The 23,432-nt window shown below is 37.4% G+C and overlaps 3 protein-coding genes across 5 annotated transcripts; all 3 read right to left on the reverse strand.

The window, feature by feature from the left end:
• Positions 1-3,612: 3,612 nt before the first annotated feature.
• LOC145902985 (uncharacterized) lies at positions 3,613-10,058 on the reverse strand. The gene is made up of 15 exons (XM_082991076.1): positions 9,954-10,058; positions 9,405-9,598; positions 8,987-9,127; positions 8,265-8,409; positions 7,929-8,094; positions 7,429-7,552; positions 6,947-6,987; positions 6,685-6,873; positions 5,959-6,149; positions 5,610-5,843; positions 5,222-5,382; positions 4,737-4,866; positions 4,337-4,443; positions 4,080-4,199; positions 3,613-3,862 (listed from the first exon to the last, which is right to left on the reverse strand). Exons 1-15 carry the CDS (start codon positions 10,056-10,058, stop codon positions 3,613-3,615), a joined length of 2,298 nt encoding a protein of 765 aa, XP_082847202.1.
• A 1,089-nt stretch (positions 10,059-11,147) lies between these two features.
• Positions 11,148-16,058, reverse strand: LOC145902986 (uncharacterized). The gene is made up of 15 exons (XM_082991077.1): positions 15,954-16,058; positions 15,580-15,794; positions 15,046-15,183; positions 14,729-14,873; positions 14,400-14,565; positions 14,036-14,159; positions 13,735-13,887; positions 13,442-13,491; positions 13,087-13,269; positions 12,835-13,025; positions 12,438-12,671; positions 11,996-12,156; positions 11,783-11,912; positions 11,523-11,629; positions 11,148-11,277 (listed from the first exon to the last, which is right to left on the reverse strand). The coding sequence occupies exons 1-15, from the start codon at positions 16,056-16,058 to the stop codon at positions 11,148-11,150; spliced, it is 2,232 nt and encodes a 743-aa protein (XP_082847203.1).
• Positions 16,059-16,755: 697 nt separating this feature from the next.
• Positions 16,756-23,157, reverse strand: LOC145902635 (uncharacterized). Of its 3 annotated transcripts, none has more exons than XM_082990680.1 (16): positions 22,694-23,157; positions 21,758-21,957; positions 21,443-21,583; positions 21,121-21,265; positions 20,667-20,832; positions 20,458-20,581; positions 20,249-20,401; positions 19,954-19,994; positions 19,631-19,867; positions 19,264-19,454; positions 18,906-19,139; positions 18,523-18,683; positions 18,163-18,292; positions 17,771-17,877; positions 17,351-17,460; positions 16,756-16,969 (listed from the first exon to the last, which is right to left on the reverse strand). In XM_082990680.1, exons 1-16 carry the CDS (start codon positions 22,796-22,798, stop codon positions 16,764-16,766), a joined length of 2,451 nt encoding a protein of 816 aa, XP_082846806.1. In that variant the 5' UTR covers positions 22,799-23,157; the 3' UTR covers positions 16,756-16,763. The 3 variants fall into 3 exon arrangements, with proteins under 3 accessions (XP_082846806.1, XP_082846805.1, XP_082846807.1); XM_082990679.1 differs by having other exon boundaries at positions 17,351-17,463; positions 22,694-23,155; XM_082990681.1 differs by lacking the exon at positions 22,694-23,157 and adding an exon at positions 22,135-22,667 and having other exon boundaries at positions 17,351-17,463.
• Positions 23,158-23,432: the final 275 nt, after the last annotated feature.

A 23,432-nucleotide genomic window follows, 5' to 3' on the forward strand; every position in this document is an offset into this window, starting at 1 on the left:
CATTGTTTACTATCAACTCCAGTCTAAAAGCTGCTTGTTTAAATCAGGAAGGACAGTTTTGCCTGAATAAAGTTTTCAAAACTGGTTCTAGTAAAAACTTTATACCACTTGCTTCACCTGTGATGTATAGATTATGCACTGTGTTCCCATCCCCTGCAATTGAACAGAAAGTTTAAACACAGTAAAATCCTAACGTATGTTCGGTATAATCATTAAAAATAAAGTAAAACACAATAAAAAATAATCGTATTACGATTGAAAATAAAAGTAAGTTATATTTGAAAATCTTTATTAGCTGAATAATAGACCAAAAGTCGGCAAATAAAGTAGTACGTTTAAGTGTGCCAGAAGAACAGATTGGTTATGAATAATATGCCTGGCAACAACAGTATTATAGTATTTGTAAAATAAATTAATTTGATTCACAACAACACCACATATAATTGTACCACAAGAACAGACTAATTCAAACATTTTATTTTGACTAAATTATAATTACCTGTCCACTAAAAACCACCTAGCGTGGCAAGAAACTAAAATAACAGAGGTCCCTTATCCCTACTTCTGTAGCTCAAGCAATAAATACACATCTACTTCAAAATAAAGCATAAAAAACTTACATGCTCCTCCCGATCCGTAGTAAACTGGTTGTGATTGATTGAGCGGAGCGAAAACTACAACACAGAAAACTTGAATATTTGAGCATTGCTGTATATTACAACTGATATTCACAATAATATACATAACAACCTTCGCTAAACTCTGCTTTAAACATTTAATATGTAAACGACGCTGTCGTTTTTTTAGTTTGAAAGAATGCTTTAATAAATATAATAAACTATGGTACTTACCACATGGAAACATTGTTCCACCTGAAGTTGAGTTGCACAAAAATATCACGCAATCCTTCGGCCCACGATCTAATAATGGGAATAACAATATTTTGGTTAAATTAGAAGTAAATTTAATACATTTATATGCTTGCAATTACATCCATGCAATTAATCCATGCAATTATAAGATCACAAACGCTGTTTTGGAGAGTTTAGTAAATTTGTTTGTAATTACTAATTGCGAGTTTCAATTATTAGCTTACATATATAAGTTATATAAAAACAATCTTCAAACAAGTTTTGCTTACAAAGCAAATTCTCAAATTGTGTGCGTCTGGCAACATGGGTGACAAACTTACCACAATAGTCAGAAGGGTCTAATTGATAAGTTGCAGTGAACAACACAAGCAGAAATGACATCACTGCAATATGACGTGTTTTGGTGACGTCACGACACCGGTCGAACGGCAAGATAACAACGGGAAACTTCATGTTTGTAAGAATTCTGCTTTCACAACAAAATTGTGTCTTAGTTTTGTCCGCAACAAGCTTGCTTTTAATTTCGTGTTTTATTTACTAATAGATTTTCATGCAATAAATACGAATGCAGCAGACAGGTCGGCTACCAAACATGGTTGGAAATGCACGCCTGGTGCAATAAGCCGTTTCCGCAATTGAGCTTGCAAAAACAATAACCTAAAACAAAGCCTTTTTAAAATCCCTAACACTATTTAATTAATACTGTTGTATCAAATTCTTCTATAACCTTTGAATATACTAAACAAGATTTGCCACACGACATGACAAACTCGTCAGCAGGATCCAAATATGTCAATACGCTTACTTCAACGAGCATATATAGGAAGATACGCAACAAAAGAAAAAAGTTTGTTCTATTGTCGAAAAAAATGCAATATAACCTAAATGTTGTGAGGTTAAAAAATTAAATGAATTGACGCAATAGCGCCACGTAGTGTCATGGTGTCATGTCATGTCATGTATTGTTCATTTTTGAAACGTGTTTTTCCCTTTCAAAAATGCCGTTAGTTCGTTACTCACTTTGCTGTCCAAGCCGGGAAACAAAATTTGTTAACGAATCAAAATTCGTTTATAAATGCCATTGATACGTCACTCACTAAAGCGACCATAGCGGGAAACAAAATTTGTATTTGTGTGAAAAACTTCAAGTCAATTGACTTCAAAATGAAGCAATGAAATTCTGATGGAGGCTAACCATCAAAATTTGGCAGTAGCGTCGAAACTTTGCCACCACAGTTTCAAACATGTGTTTTCGCCCAGCAATAAAAAACTGAAGGACATACGTGAATTTGGTATTCATTGCTCGTTTTGTACTGGCATCCAGTATTTGTGTTGAAGATTTCAACTCGCTTGATTCAGAAATGTTTATATTGCAGGCGGGCAACTGTTAGTTAATTCCGCCGAACCTTACAGCCACCATAGTTTTAAAAATGCGTTTTCTTTCACGAATAAAAACTAAACGACATACGCGAATTTAGTTTCACTGTTCGTTTTCTATTTGCATCCAGTATTTGTGTTTAAGATTTTAACTCGCTTGATTCAGAAATGTTTATATTGCTGCGTCACTCATATATGTATATTTAAATATACTAATGCATTGATGGTGAGGAAACAAATAGAGCAACGATTGGTGATAGATCAGTATAAATTTAAAATAGATATTCTGTATAGAGTAGTCGTTGTAAACGAATTCCAAATCCGTTGGAGTTTTGTCTCGACCTTTTACCCCTTAACCCCTTGCACCCACATTGTGAATTTTTAATTAAGTTATTGCATGTGGATGTATTCAAAATGTGTTAGTGACTTGTAATGATACTTTCGTAGCCCAGCGAGTTATCGTGGAACTAACTTTACGTATAACTCTCTAGCCCCCCCACCTGGTGTCTAATAATTAGCTGAAAAATTTTGTTTACAAAATTCAATTACAAAATTCGTTTGAAAAATTCAAATTTTGTTTCCCACCGTTACATAGGTAACCATCGCCTGGGACCAACAAATACACTCGCTGCATCGAAGTTTTATAAGTTTATCCGATAAATTGCTTGTTTGTACCAAATTACAATATTATTAATAATCCATATTTAATGAAAAAATAGGCTCGTTTAGCCATGAAAACTGAGCACACCTTTCAAACAAATGCACTATATCCAAAAATGACCACTAATCTTCGAAAAAATCAAGACCCTGATCTTGTACCTTAACGTGTCAATTTCGTGTGCGCACACGCACTATGACCCGTGTAATAGGGGTTTATGAGGTATGGATTTCTTGGTGGCAAGTTGTTGAAAGAACTAACAGGTCAGATTTGTCACGCAGGTTGCAGTTTCCCTATGCCTGTCTCAAGTCTATGTTGGAAATATGATAAAAAAAGATGCGTAGTAAGCAGAGGTGCAATCTCTTGTTTAATTTTTCCTCTTCCATCCATTCAACATGTTTTGTGTGAAATCGTCGTGTCGGAGAAATGTTATCTCTGTTTACCGCAGTGCCATAAAGGAAACATTGTTGGAAATTTATTTACATCCTTTTTTGAGTCGCTTTTATTTTAGTTTCTAGGTAAATAGCAAGCATAACAAATATATTGTTTAAGTTTAACAAGACTTTAATGTCATCAAAATATAAAACCCGAGTCCAAAGAGTTTATTAGTTTTGTTACAACAGCGTTAGATTTTATCCCATCATAGCTTTAGGGCACTGTAATATTTTCAGTTGTCTAAAACAAGTGGGAGTCAGTATTGTTCGTTTATTGTTCAACTTCATTTATCTGAGACCATGTGGAAAGATCAGTGGATCCGTAGTTAAAATTATCCTCTTTTTCCTCTTTTCTGTTTCTCCTTCTTCTCTTCCTGGATGATAGAAGGAACCACCAACAACATCCACAAGTTAAAAGGAAGTAGATGGTGCCAAGGGATGCGACGATTATTAGGAAGTGCCATCTCAAGTCATATGCAGTTTCTTTTCGAAAATTTAAAGTATTAACAACGTAAGTGATGCTAAGAAGGTCAAAGAGGCATTTTAAATAATCATTATATTGTTTGTTTTGGGTGGAATGTAAAAACTAATATGGGTTATGACTAACAAAAATATACACGAATGCACCTCATCAGTTAACGGTATTTGCATGTGTAACTAAAACATATCTGGCTAATGTCAACCCCAGCATGGGCTATTGGCGTATTCATGCACAAACTATTAAGAAAAAATGGTTACATGCCTATTTCATTGAGGCGAAATTGGAAATTGACGCTCGCCACCAGGTGGGCAACCGACTGAAATACGTCATCAGTGGCTTGTTTCGATAGCTGCACAAGTGCGTGCCTCTTTTCCCTGCTAAGAAGTAGTTGCATGAACGTTATTAAATTTAAGACGGCAATTGTCCTCCAGAAGATTCTACTTTCTAGTTATAGCCAATGGTCCACAGTTTGATATTATTTTTAAATTGAAAAAAAATTAATCTCAACTTAAACCTTTCACGAGATTTGACGTCACGCCTCCTGCGCGCTGATGACGTCACACATCCTCGAGAGCACCTAGTCGGTGTGGAAAGATCGTCTACGCAAACCACAACGAAGCACTGTGGAATAAAAGTACAAGAAATTTAAACGGTTTCCTGCGACGTTTTGTGCAGTCTCCTTGAATTCTATCTAAATCGAGGCTTCTTGTCAGTTGGGTATAGAATGGCTACACATACGGTATTTGAAACCGATTTGCGGACCATCACTCTTTGTCTGTGTCTTACTGACGAACCAAGAACTGATTGTTTATTTTTCGGTTGGAATTATTGATCAACACCATTAAATGTATGATTTCTGCCAAATCAGGCGTTTACAAAACAATAATGTTTCAGGATCAAACATAATTTTTTACGCGAATGGCAACGTTAGTTTCGTTGGTGATGCCGAGCAAGGAGTCAACGAAGCGGAACGCCTTGACGCTGAAACGATTTTGCATCGGATTGGAGGCGTTGTGCATCTGCATTGTGTTGTCCTTCATGCATCTGAAGTGAAGTGCAAGAACACATTAGGCACAAGAGTACAACATTTGTAATTGGGTAGAAGCAGAAGAAACAACAATGATCAATACGTTGCAGGAAGTGCACACTATTTCGACCCATCAGTTCTTATCAGAGTAGTTAGCTTGTGCACACTGCGTTAATTAGCTGGAAACACCACCCACAGTCACCAAATGCACTGATGAAACGCGATAGGTCGAAACAGTGGGTACTGACTGCAGCTCATTGATAAAAAATATTGCAGTTAAAAAGAAGCTTTACCGACATTGATCAGACAGCCAAGGAAATAGGGGAAAAAAGTGGTAAACTAGTGGAAGGCCACAAACAATGTTTTACATACCCTTCTTCAATCAGTGTGTATTGTTCCGTTGCATCGGCAACGTCGGGATAAGCAATGCATGACTGAGTAAAGAGGCGGACGCCAGAACCTCCAGTTGCTTCGATCGCAAAATAAACATCGGAATTGAGACGATATTGTACAGGAATGATGGTGTACATGGTCTGTTAGTTAATATGGAGACAAAGATTCATTGCTTTCAAGCATCAGTTAAAAAAAATTTTCAGCAAATAACAATATAACATTGATTCTGTTTCTGCTGAGTATTATACACGAAAAATCGGAATACAAACAGCGCCTTGTTTTAACTAACATCACATAAAAACTAGGGCTAAATTACAAGCAACTTTTCTACAAACAAGTACGTTCGTTCCATTTAATACATACCCACCGAAAAGTTTGAGGAACTGTAAAATTTGAACTCAAATGTGAAGAATCCGAGGCCTGGAACGGAGAGAAAGTTGAGGAAACTGTCCACAGGATCGATATTTGAGGAAAGGTTGTTGTACTTTGGGAAAGAACACACAACCGTTACTTCGTATCCAATTCCTCTCGTAATCGTTCCTCCTGAAGACGTTGACCAGAAACGAACGGTGTTTTTGTAATGAATTTTCTGGCTGGATTCCTTTAACGAGGTAATCACAATTATAAAAAAAAATTTTCTATTAAATTCTGTTAAATTTATAAACTAAGTTAACCTCAAACTTACAACAAATGCCTGGAACAGAAAATATTCTTACTATTATATTACTGCCGCACTCGTTCAAGGCGTATTGGAAGTTGATGTGTGTTGAGTTGTCCATCGGACGACAAGCTATAGGTGCAGCTGAGCTCGACAAATCAAAACCATTGATAGAAATGTCACCGGTATTGGTGCATTTGTCCACAGATATATGAGCTTGTCCATCCGAACAACGCAACTTGACCTCAGCTAAATATATATGGAGCGCAAGTTATCTGTTTCACCGCATGCAGGGTATCTGAAGTAAACATAATTTCAACTGCACGCTATTTCAGCTTCGTTTCGAATTTGTTTGCAGTCGAGTAAAGTCTTGTGCTCATTTTACTACTAGTCCATAAGTCTAATAGTTCTGTTCCAAGTACCTACAGCGCCTGTCCGCGAAGTACTATTCTACCAACACAGCGCAGTACACCTATCACAAAAGTGCACGCTATGCCGAAAACCTTCTTTTGTTACCTTGGTAAATGTGTTATTAACTCTTGCCATACAGGATAAAACAATTTCCCTACTGTTTCAACATTGTGGGTCTTGATGTGCTTTAATGTGCTAGAATTTTTAATTTGGAGTTAAAGCAACTGCAAAATCCTGTCCCATCACCAACCGCCCGATACAACCAACAAGACGTATGCTGTAGTTTAAACAGGCGTTATTGCTAGCATCCTATTATAAATAAATAAACTTCAATTTTGTACAAACAAGTTCTATATACTTCCTTTTCACTCACGTATGCAATTTTTTCCATCGGCAGCCAAATGCCAGCAGGGGTTTATGCAAGAGCACGTGACTCGCGTTCCTCTTGACCAGTTACACCTATCACTACAACCTCCATTGGATGTCAGACACGGATTGACTTCAGTTATTTGAACAGGTTCTGCGGTACTAGTGGCATTCACTGAACTTGTGGTATCTGAAACTGGTTTGAGTTATTGTTTTCTTATCCAATTAATCAAATTTTGTAATGTTTGTAAGAATCGTAATATTTATACCTTCAACTCTTACAATGTGGCATTTTTGTTTCGATTCCGCTCTGAAAAAAAAAAATTTAATTTAACTTCAATTTTAAAACTCTACAAATTTTAAATTTTCATGTCATATAATTAAATAAATACCAATAAACGAATAGTTTCAAAATATGGCAACAAGAAACAAGAAAAACTGTCTAAAGAAAATACATTAGGATACATACGCAAGGTTTAAATATAACATATACAACCAAAAACACAAAGCATTGAATACCCGTTAGATATTTCTGCTACGTAACAAACTATGTTGTCGCCGACATGGGTTGATGTTGCCGTCCATGCAAATGTACTGGAATAAACATTTGCTGCTGAACCGATTGCTGTTGAGTTCATTTGAAGGAGCCCGAATTCAGTGATTTTTGTAACACTGAAAGAGAAAAATGTTGCCTTTGGTAACTTTAGATAGAAACCTTGTGAACACAGTTGGTAAACTAAGTTCAATTTACGTCTCGAAAGATGTCGCGGATACTTTTTGTGAGAAAACCTTTCCAGAGCTCACAGTAGTCATATTTCCACCAGGAAGTTCGAAAAGATTTGGTAGTGCTGTACAGTTGATCAATGCCGCTCCAACTAGAAGTAGTACATTAAGAACTTTAATAAATATATATCAACCCAGCAACTGTGTTGCAATTCCTGGTTCCCATCTTTCCAGAGCCGTTGCCGCACTCGACCCTAACACAATATTATGACGACCCACCCGAAAAATTCTAACCTTTTTAGGGGCAAATTTCCTTTCGTAGCATAATAAAAATGCGAAACTGAAATGTCAAGCACATTGTTACGGAAATAAAACTCGTTATAACCAAGTTACCAACGCCGTAACAACATTAAAACGAATGCGTCCCGACGCATTAATGGGAAATATTTGGTCTAAATTAATGCGCTTGCAATAATTGCGCATTAACTGGTGGATTAAATTGAATAACACGAAACTTTTATATCTTACTTCGTATCACGAATTGCAGATTGACGTAACTCAGTCGATCGTTCGTTGTTACAGAGGAACCACCAACAGTAATGTCAGAAGTGGGGAAATCCTCAATTGCAAGGTTTACCACCACTTCTGCTGTGCTGGTATCACCAACTCCGTTATACGTCAAAATACAAGTTGTCTGAAATAAGAACAGGATAAGTTACCGATCACTGATGTCGTGCAATCACTAACCACAAAAACTACAGAAAAATTAAATCCTATAAATTTATAGTCTCGCATTTGGGAACTTTTATAGCTTTGTATTTCCGAAAACAAACCAAAATTATTAGAAGTCCAACCAATACCCACCTCATTCAAAGTAATGTGTGGGTTGGGGTTGGTTGTGCAAAAGTCTCCACAAACAGCTGGGTCAGTAATAAATCGACATCTTATATTATCACCGTCATCATCATGAACTGATATCGGAACATCTCTTGGACATCCCGAGTTAACTCTAAACAAATAAAATAAAAAATTGAGACTGATCAAAGAAACTGCCGATTCCTAAACTTTATTGCTACATAAGTGCGATAGCATGGTTTATGTTTCTACGATCGTTACAAACTCATATACCATTATATAATAACTGCATGTAAGTAAAAACTGAGATTGGAGTGGTGGTCTTGCTCAAGCAGATCGTATGCCTCTATTCTGCTTTGAAGTTCCTATTTTTGTAAGTTTGTTTCTATTTCTGGTTCAATCAAGGTTATATATGTCAAAACTGAATGGAAAATTTCTTGTGATTCAAGGCGCATTTCGATAAGCATGTTGTTGGTTAAGAACAGTCGCAAAACAGGTTGGTGCGTATTTAGCGTATTTGTTATTTATTATAGCGTATTGCGCTACTGATCAGCCAGAAACACTTTCGAATATGCTTCACCAACAAATTAGAAATCTATACGATAAATTGGTATTACTTATAAACAAACCAGTGTAAATATCCTAAGATTTCGTTCATGAAATGTGTTTATTACATTTTAAAAACAGAAAAATTTTTGTTCTTCACAAATCAAACAATAAACTTTACGCACGTGATCACAGGACGCAATGCTGTGATTGGTGGAGAGTTGACCAATCCGGTGTCTGACCTTTGTCTTGTGTCAATAAGGGTACTGAATATTCGGCGTGTTCTAGTGATATTTCCCAATTCAGACCCTTCCTGGTATGTTAATCTATGGAGAATAGATATGCTCAAATGTGTATTTGTTTTTTAATCACATTGTATTTACTAGACCGATTTATGCTGATTTATAAAATGTAAATTTGCATTTTTTCGAAAATCGTCCCACAAGTTTTTCATAATAGCATAAATGCACTGGGTTACCAGTATTAGCAGTTCAACATAAATGTACTCAGCAATGAAATCGCTACGTCTATAGCGGCATATCATTTTCAATTTCCTTACGAAATAAATATATTTGTTAAATAAACAATCATGAAAAACCTCACGTTGGAATAGCTGTGGATGTCACCAATACATTTTCCTGATAACCAACAGACCAATTTTTATTATTATCTGCCTGAATGCAAGACCCAGAGGCTGGAATACCACAAGTGGAACAGCTTGTCCAAGTTTCCCTGGTGAACCTTGCCGCTGTACATAAATCGTTGTCATGGGCCGTACTTATCTCCAGCATAACTTCCTACAAGCAATCGAATAAGACATATATAAACAAAATTAAGTTACTCAAATATCTACACACAGCACGAGACTTATGCAAAGGGAACTGGTGTAAATGAATCCACGACTACTGTGAAGCCGAAATTAAGAATAAATATTAAACCATATAAAGCTGATTTCTCCTTTAGGTGCGATGAGTGTAACGTTGGAAAGCGATTTAGACTTGTGACTTTAGCTATGCAGTTCGGAGCTGCAACGCCAGGACATATCGCAGGATGTAAATAACAAAAAAATATGATAAAGTTTGAGCGATTTTATGTAACTTGAAAATTAACTTTTTTATTAAATTAGCTCGTATGTATATTGGCTCTGCTTACCGATGTGTTTCCTGGTGTAGTACGCCACCTCAAGTAACCCCCAATCGATACAGCCCTTGCATATTCCAGATAGGTAAATGCCAATGCAATAAAGCCAATATTCATAATGTCGATTTAATTTGTGTGTTGTCGAAATGCGACAAACTAACCAAAAATTAAAATTTGTGGATGCGAAAATCAAATCTCCTGAGATATTGATACGATATTAAATTAGTGGTCAAAATTATTGTTACTGGCCCTGTTCAAGTTTAGAGATAATTTCGACCTGCTTGTGCTTTGAATCGTGACAAAATGTTTTCTGAACTGTGTTATTTTCAGCAGTTATCAAGAAAGCTAACCTAAGAATCTTTTTGTCATTTACATATTTAGCGGAAATGCCCGAATTAAATCAGCTAATTACACATGATTGACAATTTTTGGAGTTACATACGCGACGCCACCATGTAAAATACTTTAATGCTTGGCAAAATCTCTGCAGCGTTTCCTGTTTATAACTGCCTTTTAAACAATAGACTTCATATTAGGTTGTCAGTGGTTTACTCGCTTAGAAACTCCACAATACTTATACAATGTCGACAATACGCACTTTAGCAACAAGTCGTGCGGAACGAGTGTCATGCTGAAGAGCGTGAAAAACCAAAAGACAACATTTTGTAAACGTGCCTTTCTCACTACAAATTGATATAATAGTTACATTGCTTCAAATGTACTTAACAAAGATTGTAACAACAGTATGTCATTCCCTAGCATCAAAATGTAGCGAATAATAAGATTTCTATGTCCGCAAACATTGAATCACAAGTAAAATAGTGCTTCGTGTATCTGTAGTATAACAGCACTCCAGTATTTACAGTAAAGAAAAGTCAGTAATTTTGTTCATTGATCTTCTTCCGTCGGATGTGGTTTGAAAAGATTAAAGTCAAAACCATTAACTTTCTCCTTATTCCTTCCTCTTCCCTTCCTCCTGAAAGCTAGGATGAACCACCAACAACAGATGCAGGAAATTAGAAAGAAAAACGCTCCAACTGCAGTGGAGATCAGAAGAAGGTACCATCTCCAGTCATATGAAGTTTCATCTAGGAGAAAATAACTTCAGTCAACAATACAAATCACGTGCTTGGATACCAAATGTATCTTGAGATTCAAGCGTGCGACAATGACGTAACCTGAAAAAAAATTGAACACGAAATTTGGTCACATGCCTTTTTCATTTAGGCGAAGTTGAAAATTGAAGCTCGCCACCAAGTGGGCAGCCGACTCCAAAACGTCATCATTGGTTTGATTCTGAATTTGATTCTGATCCTCAAGTATTTGTCTCTTTCCTCTGTAACATGCAATTAAAAACTTTGTCAATTTCCGCTTGAACTGGGTATATGAGATAATTTGATGAGGGCTACCTAGCCGTTGTGTTACATAAGATTTTTACCCCTTAGTAGACACGTTGAACGTTTGCCAAGTGGTATGTGGTGGCTTATAAGTTTGTGACTTCCCCAAGGAATTTGTTTTTGATTTTTCAGATTGCGAATGTATTGCGCAAAAGGTCGTGTTCCAGATCAATTCATCACTGACCTTTCACGTTGACTGATGTAGCGCTTCTTTCGTACTGATGACGTCACACATCCTTGAGAACACCTGGTTGTGGTAGAAGAATTGTCGACGCAAACCACAACAAAGCACTGTGCAATAAGAATACAGGAAATTAAAAAGTACCGGCGACGTTTTATGCAGACAGTTCGATTGGAATTAAATCGAGTAGTTACTTTTTGGCATTTGGATCGAGTATACGGATAAGGTTAAGCGATATGTTACACGCTGACAAATAATTTCACCCGAATTGCCACGTTGGTTTCGTTAGTAATTCCAGGCAAAGAGTCGACAAAGCGAAACGCCTTTACGCTGAAACGATTGTGCATTGGGTTGGAAGTGCTATACGTCAGCAATGTGTTGTCCTTCATGCATCTAAAATTAAATTGTCAAATCAGAACGTTTACACATTCGGTACATCTAAAAGTAAAGAGTCCATGTAGTAATGACACACGCACCCTCCTTCGATCAACGTATATTGTTCCGTTGTATCGGGAACGTCGGGATAAGCAATGCATGACTGAGTGAAGAGTCGGACGCCAGAACCTCCAGTTGCTTCGATCGCAAAATAAACATCGGAATTGAGACGATATTGTACGGGAATGGTTGTGTGCATGGTCTGTTAATAATAGTCATTATGAAGTTATTTTCGTAAGCAATTTTCGTGAACAATCCGCAAATTAAATTATCTCGCATTTAATGAAGATATGACTAGAATCCTAATCGCTCTGTCCACGCATATTACAAATTGTTCCAAAAAAACCTACTGTTAGTTTCGAATTAATGTTGTTCAATTCTATACTAAACTAGTAATATCTACTAATAATAATTACAAACAATACAACTCGAATTTTCATTCCCAATAAACTGATCGATCGTAACAATTTGAAAAATACACACCAAAAAATCCGAGAAGGTATAAAGTTTGAATTCAAATGTGAAGAATCCGAGGCCTGGAACGGAGAGAAAGTTGAGGAAACTATCCACAGGATCGATATTTGAGGAAAGGTTGTTGTACTTCGGGAAGGAACACACAACCGTTACTTCGTATCCAACTCCTCTCGTAATGATTCCTCCTATTGACGATGACCAGAAACGAACAGTGTTTTCGTATTGAATGTCCACGCTAGTGTCCTGCAACAAAGTGCATAATAGAGACATGAAACAAATAGCAGTAGATATTGTCCATTTCGCAAAATACGTAATTATAGGAGCTAGTGGTTGTAACAAGAAAAATTCTCTTTCGGCTTATTGCTGAAAATTGACATTGGCATTTAGAAAAACACATTTATTTTACCTTAATGCTACTGCCGCATTCGTTTAAAGCATACTGGAAGTTGATATGGGTCGAATTGTCAGTTGCACGACATGCCACAGGTGCACTAGAGCTGGACGAATCAAAACCATTGACCGAAATGCTACTGTTAGTGGTGCATTTGTCCACAGATATATGAGCTTGTCCGTTCGAACAAATTAAACGAACCTTGGCTGAATGATAAAGCGTTGTAGTTTGAGATTGCTAAAATGTAAAATCAGCATTTCCACTCACGTATGCAGTTTTTTCCATCAGCGGCCAAATGCCAGCAGGGGTTCAGGCAGGAGCACGCGACTGGCGTTCCGCTTGACCAGTTACACGTATCACTACAACCTCCATTGGATGTCAGACACGGATTGACTTCAGTTATTGGAACAGGTTCTGTCGCAACACTGGTAACTTCTGAACTTGTGGCATCTGACACAGTTGAGACATCAGTTACACTAGTTGTGGGAAAGGCAGCAACCGTTGTTGTTCCATCTGCGCGCAAACATATATGTGAATGCATAAAACTTAAAGAAATACCACAGAAAAGTTGTACGCGGGACTACAGAAGTCACACAACATATGTCTGTTGATCAATGCAATATCGTCATACCTTTAACTCTCACAATGTGGCATTTCTGATCAGATCCCGCGCTGAAAAGTAATATACACTGAAATAAAACGTTTCATCAAAACATTTCGATAAAGTTTGAATGGAAATTAGCTAAAACGACCAGAAAATAAAACTGCCATGTTCGCCGCCATTTAAACATCGACAAATGGTAGACACTCTTTCAAGGTTAAAAAAAGCAATCACAAGCAATCAAACACAAATTATTTGACCCCGGTGTTCAAAGAGTTGTTTACAAGTAACAACAGAAGTTTGTAATTGGATACCCGCTGGATATTTCTGCTATGTAGCAAGCTATGTTGTCGCCAGTGTAGAGTGATGTTGCTCTCCATGTAAATGTACTGGAATAAACACTTGCTGATGAGTTGATTGCCGTTGAACTCATGTGGACGAGACCGAATCCAGATATTTTAGTAACTCTAGAACAAAAAGAGACAGCTATTTATGTGGTATATGAAAAATATATATAAGCATTTATATAGTACATATACGTATATGTAGACTTTTAAATCTGTTGATTTTTGAAAAGTACTTGGAGTAAGAAAAGTATCAATCAGCTCAATTTACGTCACTGCAGATGATGCGGAGACGACTTGAGAAAAAACGTTTCCGGGGCTCACAGTAGAAACACCCCCACCAGTGGGGTCAACAAGAGCAGGAAGTGCTGTACAATTGGACAAAGCTGACCCAACTAAACACAGACGAGTGCATTAAAAATCTTTCTTTCAATAAAATATCGTGAGGAAGTTATCACCAAACAGCACAGCAGTTATCTTGTGACAATCTACTTGAACAGACATATGTGAAAAAATGTCAACAAAACTGTATCAAAGCTTCTGTTGCTGGGTTGTAAGTACGTCTGTGGTTTTATGCAGAAGGAGTGGTAGAAGAACGAGCAGATATGTGTCAGCAAACAAATTTGATATCTTACTTCGTATCACAAATTGCAGATTGACGTAACTCAGTCGATCGCTCGTTGTTACAGAGGAGCCACCAACAGTAATGTCAGAAGTAGGGAAATCTTCAATTGCCAGGTTTACCATCACGTCTGCTGTGCTGGTATCACCAACTCCGTTATAGGTCAAAATACAAGTTGTCTGAAAAAGTCGAACGCATTTATTCCATATTATTGTGAACGTATCTACGATTTTGGCTATAATTATTTAGCAACTTCTACAAAATCTGTATTTAACACTACGTCTTAGCACATGCAAGACAATCACATTGATAAGAAATATTCTATGCAACTATAATAGCCACCTCATTCAAAGTAATGTGTGGGTTGGGGTTGGTTGTGCAATGGTCTCCACAAACTGCTGTGTCAGTAATAAATCGACATCTTATATTATCGCCGTCATCATCATGCACTGATATCGGAACATCTCTTGAACATCCCGAATTAACTCTAGACAGATCAACAAAATAGTTGAGACAAAATCCAGATCACGTTATATCGAGATATTTCTTTTTCTAAGGTTTTACGTTTTTTCCCCATAGTCGCAAACCCATTGAAATTGTACAAACTTCCCAAGAAAGTCCTATTGAGTCAATTTAACGTTTTGTAACGTCATACGCACGTAATCACAGGACGCAGGACTGTGATTGGTGGAGAGTTGACCAATCCCGTGTCCGATCTTGCTCTGGTGTCAATTAGAGTGCTCAATATTCGGTTTGTTCTAGTGAAACTTCCAAATACTCTTTCTCGGTAAGTTAACCTATGCAACAAAAAATAAACTGGTTAAATCGGGCGATGAATGCTTCGCTATAACGGAAGTGGAAATAAAAATTCGAAATCTGTATTTAAAATTTTTGTGACAGTAATGTAATATATTCAGTTCATTATGGTTATATATAGCAATTACTTTTTTACGGTGTTTTAATTTTTTTTTCATTTATCGTAACTAACTAACAGCATATATGTATTCGTTGCTTTGTGGCATGACTTGTTTGAAAATTTCATCGAAAAACTTGTACATACGTTGATCGCACTAAAATTAACCTATTTATTTTCTGTGTTTTGCTGCGTCATTTCCAATAAAAACAAGCGAATGTCACGAAAAAATGATCTTCGCAACAAATGATTTTGTTTTTAACATCGTCAATGTACCCACCTAGGAGTCATTGTAGATTGCACGAGGGTGTACGATTCCTCCTTTGCATAGTTAACAGACCAACTTTTGCTGCTATCTTGCTGAATGCAAGTTCCAGAAGTGAGGCTCGCACCGGGAATAACGCAAGAAGCACAACTTATCCACGTTCTTATGGATGAAGTTTCAACCAAACACGTGGTGTCGTCAAACGCCGTGCTTGTCTCTAGAACAACCGCCTGCAATTCACAATTTTTGTGCATTAAAAAATGCCACTTAAACTAAAACAGCACAAAAACATGAGTATTTTATCTTTATGACATCTTCGTTTGCCAAGAAAACTGTTGGATTATGAGTTTTAGGTTATGATCTCTTACATAAAGTTAAATGTTATCTACCGAAGTGCTTCCTGCAATAGGACGCCACCTCATGTAACCCCCAATCGTCACTGCGTTTGCAGATTGCATGAAGATGAACAGCAGCACCGAAAATCTTGCATTCATGGTGCATCAAAGTTGGGCATTTAAGTTGGTAGGTACAGCCTGACTGAAAAGAATAAATTGCAAGAGTACTGAAAAGTCCAAGAACTCTCATATTACATCTACTAATAAGTGAAACAAAATAGTGGAAAAGTCACACAAACTTGCTACATAGATACAATGTTAAAATACTCAAAAGTACTTGTCGTTTTTATATCTGAGTGCTGCCGAATTTCGTTTTTTTTTGATAAATCAAACGATTTGCAATTCGTCACAAGGTCGCGTTGCTACGTTTGTCCGCAAACTACTAAGCACAATATCGTCAGAATCCTACTCTTTTATATCCCTCAAAATAAGGAGAAATTTTGTTTTGCGTATATCCGATATCGAGGTGCGTCGATATCGTGTGGTGTCTTTCAAGCACCCATCAATCCGCAGTCTCAGTCTATCCGCAAACCTAATTCTGTAAACATTGGGAGAACACAGGGTCGCAACGCTTGTTGACATTTTGCCGCTCAACCGTTAAGTTAGGGGACGACCAACCATAGCGAACCACAGAAAGTGTTTGTAAATGCATTATAATTTTACTGCGTTGTTGGTATGTTGCTTTGTTTCCAAGTCACGTCATTAATTCGATGCACGTTAATGCTTTACGATATAAAACGATGGACTATGACTCAATGCTTCAACTCCTATTTACAGAAATCAAAATCAAGCTGGAATATTTATTTATTGATCATTTTTATCAGGCAACCATTTGGAAAAATCAAATGCTTCGTTGTTAAAACCATCGCTTGTATTCTCTTTGTTCTTTCTCTTTCTCCTCCTGTAAACGAGGATGAACCAACAACAACATCCACACGTAAAGAGGAAGAATAAAGCTCCAAGAGATGCCGCGATTAAAAGGAGGAGCCATCTCCAGTCCAATGGAGTTTCTTAAGGGATTTAAAAAGGTTAAAATAACAAAAAGAATAAAAGATAACATGTAGATATAGATTTTTTTTAAATATGAAACTGAAGATGACCGTGCAGGTGAAATCGATTGTGTTGTTTTTGTAATAAACCAGCTGACTTCAAAAACGTTCTGTTTCAAATTATTAACCTGCCCTAACAAAGTGGTGAAAGGGATTCAAAAATTAGCCTAAGTAGATTTACCTAATTCAAGATTTTACGCAGTCTTTCGGATGTAATTGAATAATTTGACACCAGATAAAATGAGAAACAAATTTGATTCAGTTCCATTGATCAATGTTGTCAATAATGTATCTAAGTTACAAGTGCACAAAAATGCACCAAACTATGGAACGGATGTCAACCTTTTTCATCGAGTTGAAGTTGGAAGTTTCCACTCGCCACCAAGTGAGAAACGGACTCAAAGACATTATCACTCGTTTGATCTTCCTTCTGAACAACAGCTTGTCTCTTCCTTCTGCCGCACACATTGAAAACCATTTTAGTGTTATACAACCAATACGTGATGGGCGAGTTCCATGCTGTACTGATGCGTTAAGTGTGCAACACGGCTTAAGTGCGATGTACATTGAGGCGTGATCTACAGTTTTCTACATTCCAAAGATTACATTATTTCGGCAATTTTCGTTAACATGCAGTAAAAACTTTCGGTTAGCTCGCTCTGGTAACCTGAAGTCAATTGTCGACCACTTTTTTGTTTGCCATATTAGTCACCTATTGTAAATATCACATTCTAAGTATTCCGGTTCTAACCCATTACTGACCTTTCGCAGTGTTTGTTGTCTCGCCTCCTACGTGATGATGACGTTACACATCCTCGAGAGCACCTAGTCGGTGTGGAAAGATCGTCTACGCAAACCACAACGAAGCACTGTTGAAAAAGAACACAGGAAATTAAACGGGGCTCGGTCGTTTGCTTTAGCCAAAGTGATTTTTTTGTATCTCGGCTACTTGCACTTGACGAAAGCTGAGCAAACAGTAACCACGCCGCCTGTATGTGTCCGTATAACTATGACAATACAAATATTTCATTATTTTTTTTGCACGTTTGAGACCGATTTTACCAGTTCTAATCATATCAATACTTATACTGATCATCCCAGGATTGTTGAAAGCAATTTTTTATTAAAGTTTTATCAAATGCACTTGATTTTACCTTAATGACAACGTTGGTTTCGTTGGTGATGCTGAGCAAGGAGTCAACGAAGCGGAACGCCTTGACGCTAAAACGATTTTGCATCGGATTGGGGGAAACATGTGTCTGCATTGTGTGGTCCCGTGTGCATCTAAAATACATTCGTACAAATATGTCAAATTTAAATTTTCGCGACAAAACACGAACATTTTATAGCGACTCGTTTTCCCCTGTAAACACCCTAGTAAATTTGCGTGTAAGACAAACTATACTCATTTCATACAAAAATATTCTGTAAAGAAACTAGAGCTACATCAAATTTGATTCAAACCAGCTACACAAAACTAGCAAAGCAAACGTTGTCTACAATATTACGCTCACCCTTCTTCAATCAGTGTGTATTGTTCCGTTATATCGGGAACGTCGGGATAAGCAATGCATGACTGAGTAAAGAGGCGCACGCCAGAACCTCCAGTTGCTTCGATCGCAAAATAAACATCGGAATTCAGACGATATTGTACAGGTTGGATGTCGTACTGAGTCTGTAAAATATTGGTGAGTACAATTTTACAATTACTTTAACATAAAGTTTGACTCAATTGCAAAAGGTCATTGAAAGTGATGATATCTTGTGGAATTTTACCAACTCAGGCAAATAGTTGGACTCATGGACCTTTGCGCTATGGCATTTTTAACTGATAGTCAAGCGTGTTTAATTCCCTGACGCACGCAACATGGTTACTATTTATTTACAGGTTGCTCACCAAAAAATTTGAACCTTGGTAAAATTTGAACTCAAATGTGAAGAATCCGAGGCCTGGAACGGAGAGAAAGTTGAGGAAACTGTCCACAGGATCGATATTTGAGGAAAGGTTGTTGTACTTTGGAAAGGAACACACAACCGTTACTTCGTATCCAATTCCTCTCGTAATGATTCCTCCTGATGACATAGACCAGAAACGAACGGTATTTCTGTACTGAATTTCCGCACTAGTGTCCTGCAATACAAAAATTAAATATTAACAACTACAAATTACACAAGCCTTTTGAAATATAGAATCGCCCTGATAAAAAATTTCGATCAATGAAAAAGATTTACTGAAATCGAAAGTTTGCGCTTACCATTCTATTACTGCCGCAATTGTTTAAAGCATACTGGAAGTTGATATGGGTCGAATTGTCAGTTGGACGACATGCCACAGGTGCACCAGAGCTTAACGAATCAAAACCATTGACGGAAATGCTACCGTTAATGGCGCATTTGTCCACAGATATATGTGCTTGTCCGTCCGAACATACCAGCTGTACTTCAGCTAGAAAGGATACGTTTGTACATTGGACTGAATAGATTGTGTAAATGATCATGTTTATATCATGTTTATTTACATCGTTACCAATATGGGCTGAAAAGTAAAGTTGTATTTCACATACATGTGGTTCATCACTGCTAATAAATTTTCTCAAAGGGCACCTCTTATTCTAGTCTTACGTATGCAGTTTTTTTTATCGGCAGCCAAATTCCAGCATGAGTTTAGGCAGGAACACGTGACTGACGTTCCGCTTGACCAGTTACACGTATCACTGCAACCTCCATTGGATGTCAGACACGGGTTTACTTCAGTTATTGGAACAAGTTCTGCGACAACAGTGGTCACTGCTGACGTTGTGGTGTCTGACGGAGTTGAGAGTTCCGACGATATCGTGGTCGATGAAGTTGAAGATACGTCTGGGTGCAAAACTTGCCTTAAGCAATTTGTGCAGAACGTGTTTGCACTTTATCCAATTTTCTTAAAAACAGCGAGATATTTATACCTTCCACTCTTACGATTTTGCATTTCTGATCGGATTCCGCTCTAAAAAATACAGTAGTGTGGACTTAATTTCATTTATAACTGAATCTTGTTGATCTTGTGGAAATTTATGTCTATTACTGTTAGCGCATTGTAAAGCGCATGTAAAACAATTACATCAGGAAACAAAACCTGAGTATAATAAAATAATGTGTTTTGACACAGATAAATCAAAGAATTTTGTTAAAGTTGAGATACCGTTTAAATTCGCGCATGATCACAAATAATAACAATAGCACATTTTATTTATTTGATACCCGCTAGATATTTCTGCTATGTAGCAAGCTATGTTGTCGCCAGTGTAGAGTGATGTTGCTCTCCATGTAAATGTACTGGAATAAACATTTGCTGCGGAACTGATTGTCGTTGAATTCATGCTGACGAGACCGAATCCGGTTAGTTTCGTAACACTAATGAAAAAATATTTGCATGAGAAAGGTTACGATATGCGATTAAAATTAATTACGTTTCTGAAAACGACGCGGATACGATTTGGGAGAAAACGTTTCCGGGGCCTACGGTAGAAAAATCTCCACCAGCGAGTTCGGCAAGAGCAGGTAGTGCTGTACAATCGACCAAAGCTGTTCCAACTAGATTCATGAAAGTAGAAGACAGAAATGCGTCTTTGCACGACAGACAAAATTAAATCATCCAAACAATAAAAAGATATCTTACTTCGTATCACGAATTGCAGATTGACGTAACTCAGTCGATCGCTCGTTGTTGCAGAGGAGCCACCAACAGTAATGTCAGAAGTGGGGAAATCCTCAATTGCAAGGTTTATCACCACGTCTGCTGTGCTGGTATCACCAGCTCCGTTGTACGTCAAAACACAAGTTGTCTGGAAATGACGCACACAATTAACTCCGAACTATTGTGAACGTAATTACGATTTTGACTATAATTATTTAGCACTTCCACGAAATACGTTATGTAGTTACCGTATTCAACACTACGTTATTGCATATGTAGGACAAACCACACTGTCCTGCACTGATGAGACCTTTTAGGTCGAAACAGTGGCCATCTGTCTGCAGCTTATACACAAATTCATATTATTGGCTCCACATTGCTTATCATAGGACAAATCACATTGATAAGAAATATTCTATGCAACTATAACAGCCACCTCATTCAAAGTAATGTGTGGGTTTGGGTTGGTTGTGCAAAAGTCTCCACAAACAGCTGTGTCAGTAATAAATCGACATCTTATATTATCACCGTCATCATCATGCACTGATATCGGAACGTCTCTTGGACATCCCGAGTTAACTCTGAATGGGTAGAATTACAGACTAAGTTAACACCAACAACAAGATGCTCCACTATTATTAAGTTTTTATTTATTATATTTCGTGATTCGTATGTTGGTTTAAATTAATACGTTGTTTCAAAACTTTAGCAGAAAAAGATGTTTAATGCAATGAACCGAAAAATTTGACTTTACTCACGTGATCACAGGACGAAGGACTGTGATTGGTGGAGAGTTGACCAATCCGGTGTCTGACCTTACTCTTGTGTCAATGCGGGTATTGAATATTCGCTCTGTTCTAGTGAGAGTATCCGTTACGCTTCCTTCTTCGAGCGTTAGCCTTTGCAATTTAAAATGGTAAAAAAGACATTTTGTTTTCAGCAATGTGTAAAATTAAAATATAGCATTATTGATTTTAATAACAGGCCAAATTCGTAAATACTTTCTTTACTTTTTTTGGCGTTTTCTAGTAATTTAAGTAGATTTAGTAAATGGTTAAATGTGAAATGCTAACCCCTGAATAACTGTAGATTCCACCAAGGCGTGAGTTTCCTGACCATAACTCACAGACCAACTTTTATCACTATCTGACTGAATGCAAGACCCAGAGCCGGGAATACCACAAGTGGAACAACTAGTCCAAGTTTCCCTGCTGAACCTTGACGCTGTGCACAAATCGTTGTCATGGGCCGTACTTATCTCCAACATAACTTCCTACAAACAATATACAGATACACCACACTTATCAAATTATGAATTTCCAATTGCTGCCAGGCAAATTGCTATTCAAAATATACTGCTCTTCTGGCATAAAATTAACGTACTGTATTGTTCTCGTATTTTGATCATAAGATTCGCAGGCTTCCGAGCCAAAGCATTTCTCCAGTTTACCTTGCCACTATATACCCCGTGAAATCACTGAGCCCCTGTAGCTCAGTTGATAGAGCTTTGGGCCTGGTCAGCCCAGGGTCGTGAGTTCAATTCTCACCGGGAGCTTGGTTTTTCAGATCTCGATCCGACTTGTCGGGAAAAGCGGTTGATCCGGCTTGCCTGCAATACCTTGGCTGCAATGCCTTGGCTGCGAAACCTGTTAACCTTATGTACTGTATTGTTACGACGTTTCGTCTGCCATTTAACGCAAAAAAGAAAAAGGGACCTTTAAAACCGCTTATCGGTTGCGAAATTGTAAAAAATAGATCTTTTGATTCAACCATGGTTTGAGCTGTTGCGCTATACAGACTCAACTAATCGTCGATCGATGCTTATTAGGCATTTTTAATAGATGTGAGGTTTAACTTCTCCGTATCGGTTTGGTGTTCGCTTTTATTTTCCCCCACGGATGCTTACAACTTTGAAATATTAATTATCTTATGTACTAACTTATTTAAAATTCTTTTTTATATGTGTATACATGTAATATCTGATCTGCATGTACACCAGAAAAACCTACCGATGTATTTCCTGGAATAGAACGCCACCTCAAGTATCCACCAATAGTCAATGCACTTGCATATTCCATGAAGATGATCAGCAACACAACAAGTCGGAGAGTCATATTGCACGGAATTTAGGTGATGCAGTCGGTAGCAACCTGATAGTAAAGATTAACATTACAAATAACAATATAACAAAAAAAATAAAAGCTGTAAACATCCCGGTTGTGAAGACGATATCATAACTCCTATTAAACACTCTGACATGGTGTTGGTTAAATAAAACCCCTCACTGTGCGTTGCATAAGCTTGCGTAAACTCTATTTTTGTTTCCTTGTCTGTGTGCTGCCAATTACCACTCGGTTTAAATTTTTCAAACAAATTAAACTGTGTTTCACACGACATTTTCCGCTGCATTTTTAAAGACCCTTTACTTAACGTTTCACCTAAGCGAATTAACCCCTCGCTTCACCACAAACTACATTTCAGAGTCGTTTTGCTTATCTACCAACCACACAAAGATAAAATGCATTGTTGACAGCTGTCCGCTTTATATAGACTCCGCTAAAATTAGGGAGTTTTTCGTTTTTGCGGTACCCAGGAACGCCAAACTCGTGGTTTCACGCTGGTTGCAAGAACTCAATTATCCGTATCGAGGTAATGGAGTATAAGGTTCAGGCGCTTGACACAGGTGCAAAACTCACAGAGACATGCTTGTATATGCATCAGAATCCCGAAAATCCAGAATTATGTCCT

Source organism: Ascidia mentula, chromosome 5 (genome assembly GCF_947561715.1).
Source record: "Ascidia mentula chromosome 5, kaAscMent1.1, whole genome shotgun sequence".
Lineage (NCBI taxonomy): Eukaryota > Metazoa > Chordata > Ascidiacea > Phlebobranchia > Ascidiidae > Ascidia > Ascidia mentula.